Below are 7,284 nucleotides of genomic sequence, written 5' to 3'. Positions count from 1 at the left end.
GCCATTCCCCAAAAAAGTCCCCCCCTGAGAGAGAGATCAATCCCAAGAAACACCAAACCCCTGCCCCGAGGAGGGAAAGAGGAGTGTACAAACCAAATAAACCGTTTGCTCTCCAAGCTGCTTTGGTCATGGTGTTCCTTGCAGCAAGAACAATCCTAAGACAAGAGGAAAATCCTCCTTGGTGTTTCTTAGGATGGAGAATTGTGTGCTCCTGGAATTGTGCGTTGTAGAAGAACGAGCAGGACCACAGTGGGAGCTCAGCCCACCCAGGCATCAGACCTCCCATGGGTGTGGCCCTGGGCCCTAGAGACAGCACCACTGGGAACTAAAGCTGAGGGGACCAAACAGGTAACTGGACATGCTTGACAGGGAGTGAGGGCCTGGACACAAAAAAATAACAACAAGCTCCCACAGGCGCAGGGCCCCAGAGAAGGGGCTAGAGTGACCTATGTCAGAGTCTGGAGAACTGGACTCTGCCCCGAGTGTTCCCAGAAACTTCCTTCAATGACAGATGCACAGACTCAGCTCCACTTCCAAGTTCCTGTTTATTGCCCTCTCCTCAAGCAAGTGGTTGCTACTGCAGGAGTGACAGTTCTGACACACCTGCTTGATACACGTGTGAGATCTATGTTGTGTTTTCCCAAAAAGCAACTTCAGTGTTCCTAGGTATGAAGAAGCCCAGACCCTGCCCACAGGCCCCACAGCACAGCCCCCTGAGGCAGAAAGGAGGATGTTCAGTATTTGTCAGGCAGGCCAGCAGGTCTGTAGTGATTGGGGTCCTTGCCACTGCGGCCATGTCTGTTGGCTTCCTGGTCAGCCATGGTGTCCTCGTGTCCTCTGCCAAAGAAACTTTGAAGGCCCTCTCTTGCATCACTAGGAGAAGCAGACACACAGGAGATCAGTCACCAAGCTGTGTGGATACAGTCTATGCTCCCAGTTCCCCCATTTGCATGGGGTGGCATTAGGAGGAACCAGAAAGTGCCAGGAAAGAGGGGCTGAGACAGTGGTCAGCCCAGGCGGGTCACCTCACACTACATGAACATAGCCTAAACCCAATGCTGAGAGTCACTCCCTGTGTATGTTTGAGAGCAGGCTCACAGAGCATGCTGTGTGCTGGCTCTGCACACAGCCCAGGGCATATACTGGGCAGAGATGGAGACACTAGCCTGATGAGCAAGAGGGAGGCACCTCAGCTGGCATGCTCTTCTCCAGAGCTCACCTGCCACTGCTTTCTCCAAAAGAGTCAAGCCTTGCCACCCAGCCATCTGTCTTACCTGATTTTCTCAGCAGCCCAGACTCCCCCAGGACCCCTTTGGGCAGCATCATAGTTCCCCCGAGCATGGAAGTATTTGTCTGAGTTTTTCCAGTTGGCCTCTTTCATGTCAGAGTAGGCTCGCAACATGTCCCCAGCCCCTGGATGGGAAAGACCACAGGAACATGAACCTAAAGACTCTGCCCATAGCGAACCGCGGGTGGCTCGGCCCTTAAGGCTCCCGCCCGCAGAGGGGGCCCTGTCTCTTGGTGCGCCAGTTGGAGTCCCGCCGTCTCTCCCGTCTCCTGCATCATCTCGTGGGAAAAAAAAAAAAAAAAGACTCTGCCCATGCCTCTGAGAGGACAAAGGCATTGAAAGTACTTCTGGCTTGAGCCTGTGCTCAGAGCAGCCTGAGAGCATGAACTAGGAAGATCATTGTCTGGTCCCCTCTGGCTTCTCCAAGTAACACAGGACAGCCTTTAGGGCGTCCACCTGGCCTGCCCACAGTGCTGCTGTGAGCTGCCCCTCAGCTGGTGGGAAGCACACCATGGAGGCAGGACAGTGTCATTACATATCAGGGCCTGTCAGCTGCAGCTTTCCAGAGCTGTTTACCACGGGATAACCACTTGGTTGCATTCCAGCTTGTACCACAGACCCCACAGCACATTTCTCTAGTAGAACAACTTAATATCTCTACAGCCATTGAAAATGTCCCTGGGACCACACTGTCCAGGCAAGGGACAGTGTTGTGGATGTAGCTCCCCTAATGTAGGAAGTCCCATCATGAGGTGACCAAAGGCAGAGGAGGGCTGCACACAGGGAGCATCTGCTGTGATCCCCAAGAATCTATCCTGACAGAGCATGTGCCCCACCGTGACATTGCTGACTCTGCCCTTGGAGTAGAATGCATGGGTCCTGTGCTGTCTTGCAGAAGCTTTTGAGCAATGATCTCATCTGTGGGTGCAAGTTCTGGTCTCAGGAGGAGACACAAATAGTCTCCATGCCAGGCCACTTCCAGGGCCAGTCCTGAGACTCTAGGTGCAGGGAAGGCTATCTGCACCTCTCAGCTATTACAGCTCTTTAGGTGATGCCACCAATAACTCATATTCTTCACAAATGTATTTAGGACTTGTCAGGCTGACCTGTCAGTCAGACCAGATTGGCCTCAAGCACATCTGGGTCATAATCCTGCTCTGCCTCCTGCTGTATGCAGTGCATAGCCAGAAGTCTTCCAGAAATCCCTGGTCCTTCCAGTCATGCAGAACACTGAGTCCAATCCCTCTGAATGCTCACCCTAGAGGTGGTGTCCCTCTCAGCTTACCTTGGAAAGCCTCACCGATAAATGAAAACCACCCTCCATTGCAGACGCCCAGGAGCAGGGAGCAGAAGAACAGGCTGGTGAGCAGCTTCATCCTCTGAAATGAAAGGAGAGGCTGGAGGAGACACTCATGGCCTGGCGCCTCCCCCTGGGCCTCTCATCCATGCAGGCTCTGCTCATTTCTTCTAACTGTTGTTCATGTGTGTCCTAGCAGTGCCTCCTGAGACCTCTCAGCAGGACCCCCCTCAGAGCCACAAGGCCTCAGTTCTGATCCATCCTGCCTGCTCAACTAACTGTCTAGAAAGGCAGCCAGGCAGCAGTGAGGGAGCTGGAGGGCAGGGGCCACCCAGGAGGCCACTTCCTCTAGGAGCCTCTGATGCACTAGGAAGCATTTCCCACATGTCCCCTCAGCCTGGCACAAACCCCACAAGTGAGCAGAAGCCAGGAGGTTCCACTGAGAGGAAAGCACACTTGCTGAAACACAGCAAACAGGAAGTTTCTGTGCATGGGTCTGTTGCTCACCTGATGTCTGCTGGGCAGAGCTGGTGGTCTGTGGCTGTAGGTGAGAGGAGGCAGGTATTTATGCTGAGCCTCTCTGCTGAGGTGAGAGGTGAGCCCAGCCTGGCTTGGTGCTTGGGAAACTCCCAGCAGGTCATTTCTTGTAAAGACTGCAACAGAAATCTTCCCGGTGCCCAGTGAGCTCTTCATCCTCAGTCTTTTTCCCTAATTGTGCAATGTCAACACACAAGACAGTTTTCTGTGCCTGGGAGTCTTCTGCTGTGGAGTAGACTGGGGTCAATCCTGAGGGAAGCGAGGGTGCCAAGAGGAAGGCAGTGTGCACCTCAGGAGAGGATCAGGGCTCCTAAGAAAAGCAGTCAGATCTGTTACTGCTGACACTTGTTTTTCCAGTCATTTCCTCAGACTGTTGCTGGTTTGTTGTTGTTTTGTTTGTTTGTTTATTTTTTGTTTTGGACTGACACTTTAAACATTTTGTTTCTTTATGTCTGTCTTTCTCTCCGTCTCTCTGTCTCTGTGGTGCCCTTTTTTGGGACCTGAGTTTTGGATTTTTGTGCAATAAAATGACTAACACACCAAGTACCTTCTTACTGAGCAATGTTCCCATTAGAGAACATTTTGTGTAAAATCCACACTAATATGCAGAGGGAGGGGCTAAATCAATGTGCCAATGATATAGCAATTATTCATAATAAATTTCTAAAGCGTAAAAATTATTGAGCATGAGTATAAACCTGCTGGGAGCCAAGACTCCCTTCTGCCTGAGAGCAACTCTCAGTTAAGTAAACAGTCGGAGTTACAGAATACTTTATTGCCCTTCTGCCTGGGAGCACATGTCAGGTAAGTGAATAGCCTGAGTTAAGGAATACTTTATTGTGCTCCTGCCAGGGAGAAATTATTAATTTGATAAGCAACTTTTTTGTTATGAAAAATATTTAGATAAATAATTTGGGCTAGGAATTCTTGTGGGCTTAGAGAACTCTGCAATTACAGGATGACCCTGGACCCTGACTGTTAGGTGACCCTCCTGCCCGCTTGCCTTTATAACTGCAAACTGGACAATAAAGTTTAAGCACCTGATCAGACATTCAGACAGGTGCTTCTTCTTTGTGTCTCTTGTCCCATCTTTCACTCCCATCCTTAGGGTTGCAGGCCAGGGCATAAAACAAACATTTTATTTATTCATTTATCCATATATTTAGTTAGTTTTTTTGAGAAATTTTCTCTGTGTAACCACTCTGGCAATTCTGGAATTCTCTTTGTAGATCTGGCTGCTCTCAAACTCACAGAGATCTTCCTGCTTCTGCTACCCACATGCTGGGATTAAAGGCATGAGTCACCAAGCCTGGATGAGTTTAGAACAATTTTAATATAACCCAACATATATACATTTCAGAGATGGTCAAGGGAAAATGCATATATAGAGTTTGTTGCTGTTCAAACTGAAGGATCCAAGTGACTATTCACTGTTTTTCACACAGAGGTGCCTGTGTATCAGAGTCCAAAGCTAGAAGTGATTCAATTCTCAGAACAGGCACATGTGTGTCATTGGTGTGTGGTGCCTTTCCTTGTAACATGGCATCATGCTGTGTGTCCAACAGACTGTAATGTTTCCTTTGGATAATCTTCTGAAATGCTGGGTCAAATGTCTATGTGAACCAAACACACAAGGGAGACAGGCCTGAGGGAATGATATGGGCAGAGTCTGGGAAAAAATATAGGCAGGCCTGTACCTGTGTTGTGCCTTTCTGATGGCTTCCTTTTTCCCCTGAAATAGGAAGCAAAACTGTCTGCTGAGAGGAAGGTGAAAGGGCATTGGTATGTCAGGAAAGAAGGGAAGAGAAGTTAGAGATGACAATGTGAGATGTATGAGCCAGAGGACTGTGATAGGTCTGTGGGGCAGTTTAATGTCTTGATTTTACAGTGTGACTAGGCACTGGAATGGGTTTTTTTTTTTTTCTGATGTCTTTCAGCTGCTACCCTGAGAATTAAAGACAGGGGAACTGGACATGGCTGCTGGGAAAACTCTTGAATTCACAAATTCACGCAATGGTCAAAGGGATCCATTAAGGGTGAGTGAGGATCGTGGGATCTAGAGAGATGCTGGCAATGGCTGGTAACTAAAGAGAAGGCACAACATGAACATCCAAGCCTGGGAGCACTGGGAGCACTGAGAGCACTGGGAACACTGGGAGCACGAGGAGCCCTGCACTACCGGGCATGGGCTTACCACCTTATAGCAGGACCAGGATTTTCTTTTAGATGAGAGGAAGAAGACACAGAAGAAACACTGTGAGACAGGAACTAGAGAGCCTGAAGGAGACCGAGAATGCCTGTCCACTGGTGGACCTGTGGCTCCTCCTGTTTGCATGTGTGAGTCCTCTTGTGGACTCATGGAGGACCTGTGTACGTTGGTGAGTGCAGCCATGGGGCATGCACAGTAACCAGGCAGACTTTGACAAATGATCTGTGTGGATCACCTGACACAGTGCCCTCCCTCTGTCACATGTCCAGTCGTTCCTAATGGTCAAATGAGACAAATATGACAAGTATGATGGGGGAGGGAGTAGTACTTATAGCCTGGGAGTTTTCAGCTAGTTCAGAAGGATGGAGATGCCACAGAACTAGAAGTCAAAGAGATACGAGAGTGAGCACTGGTAATACGAAAAGGTCCTGATCTACTTGAAATGGTTAAATTTATTACTTAAAATAACATCAGTGGGATCATCTCAAGTGCCCCTAACTGAGGAATGAATAAAGAAAAATGGTTTGTAGATAGCCAGTGGAATATCACCTCACCCTAAATAGACAGAACTATGACGTGCTTGTGAGATCAAGCCAGACTTAGAAAGACAGTTATCAAGAGATATCATCCATGAGCAGAATCTAGAGACACTAATGCTATGGAAGCAGGGAGTGGACGTGTGGGTACCAGAGGCTGAGGAAAGGCTGGTCAGCAGGTACTAAGTGTTGTATTATATTTAATGGATCCCGGCACGGGGTTACTACCTGCCTCAATGGCTTATGTTCCCAAATGAAAGACATGCACACACAGACTTTATATTTTAATATAACTTAAACAGCACAATATCTGGGCCACTGCCTAACCTCCATGTTATTAGAATCTACCTCCCACCAACAACTCCAAGTTACTACTTAACTTAGCAGTAGAGGGTTTTGCCTGCAAATTGCAAACAGAGGTGTGTTGGTCTCCATAATCTACTGAACAGATGTTCAACATCAGAAGTGCATGGTAAGTATATCAGAATATAGATTTGGGCCAGAACTAGAAGGTTTTAGGTTGGCATGTTTGGTATCCCCCAGGAAGGTCTGAATTTGAAAATGTGGTTTATAAGTTGCCCCTATAGAGAACATTGGCATGATGGGAAAGAAGCTGGTAAAGAATTTGGCGGGGAATCAAAATAGGTCAATTCAAAAAGACTGTTTGCACTCTGTCAGAAGAGCCCAAAGTGGGATGGAAAGACTGCTTTAATTCATTTTATCTCATAGAGGAAATAAACAGAGATGAAGGAAACATCACACAGAGCTTCCGGCGTGAGTGATGTGGGGACAGTAAGGTGTATGTGAGCATGACCCTGAAGTAAACTGGTGCTGTGCAGGAAAGCATGACCAGGATGAGAGGAGCATGAGGGAGATAAGCAAAGCAGGGCTTCAGCACACTGGACAGGGGCAGCAGCCTGGTGGTGAGTGTGGGTTGCCAGGAATGCTGGGCAGGCACTCAGGAAGCCACTGGATGTGAGATGAAACCATCTGATGCCTTCTAATCTCCAAGGAGTGTTCAATCTACCATGCACAGGAGGTTAGAGAGGGTGGAATGCAGACAAAGCCATGTCAGAGTGTATGGTGCAGAGCTATACATCTGACAGGGGTGTTTGCGTATCTAAAAAAGGGATGTTTAGAAATGAGAAGTTTCTGGAGTTGCCAGACAGCGTGTAAACGTTCACTGAGAGGGCTTCTTAAGCCAGGTCCACTTTCAAGGCCTCTTCTGCACACACAGCTCACGTTTTCTCCAGGAGAAGGGCACTTTCTCTGTGAATAAATGAATAGAGTCATAGCCAAGTTATTCCTCCTAAGGATGACTCAGTGACTCAAGTATAAAAATAATCTTCCTCCACCCTCCAGCCTGATGGAGAAGCTGGAGAGGGCTAGATGGGTTCTCAAAGGTCAGTGCCCGGGA

The 7,284-nt window shown here is 48.4% G+C and overlaps 1 protein-coding gene across 1 annotated transcript; it reads right to left on the bottom strand.

Annotated features, from left to right (window-relative positions):
• Positions 1-526: 526 nt before the first annotated feature.
• LOC117719607 (serum amyloid A-1 protein-like) lies at positions 527-3,153 on the bottom strand. Its single transcript, XM_034517802.2, has 4 exons — positions 3,093-3,153; positions 2,574-2,667; positions 1,275-1,413; positions 527-873 (listed from the first exon to the last, which is right to left on the bottom strand). Exons 2-4 carry the CDS (start codon positions 2,662-2,664, stop codon positions 735-737), a joined length of 369 nt encoding a protein of 122 aa, XP_034373693.1. The 5' UTR covers positions 2,665-2,667; positions 3,093-3,153; the 3' UTR covers positions 527-734.
• Positions 3,154-7,284: the final 4,131 nt, after the last annotated feature.

This window comes from Arvicanthis niloticus, chromosome 1 (assembly GCF_011762505.2).
Source record: "Arvicanthis niloticus isolate mArvNil1 chromosome 1, mArvNil1.pat.X, whole genome shotgun sequence".
Taxonomy (NCBI): domain Eukaryota; kingdom Metazoa; phylum Chordata; class Mammalia; order Rodentia; family Muridae; genus Arvicanthis; species Arvicanthis niloticus.
This window is presented reverse-complemented; position numbering and strand designations above follow the sequence as displayed.

Coding starts and splice junctions, on each gene's coding strand:
- LOC117719607 (XM_034517802.2), bottom strand. CDS start 2,664: ATGAAGCTGCTCACCAGCCTGTTCTTCTGCTCCCTGCTCCTGGGCGTC. Junction 1,414..2,573: donor TATCGGTGAGGCTTTCCAAG/GTAAGCTGAGAG, acceptor TTTCCCATCCAG/GGGCTGGGGACATGTTGCGA. Junction 874..1,274: donor TGGGCTGCTGAGAAAATCAG/GTAAGACAGATG, acceptor TGCTTCTCCTAG/TGATGCAAGAGAGGGCCTTC.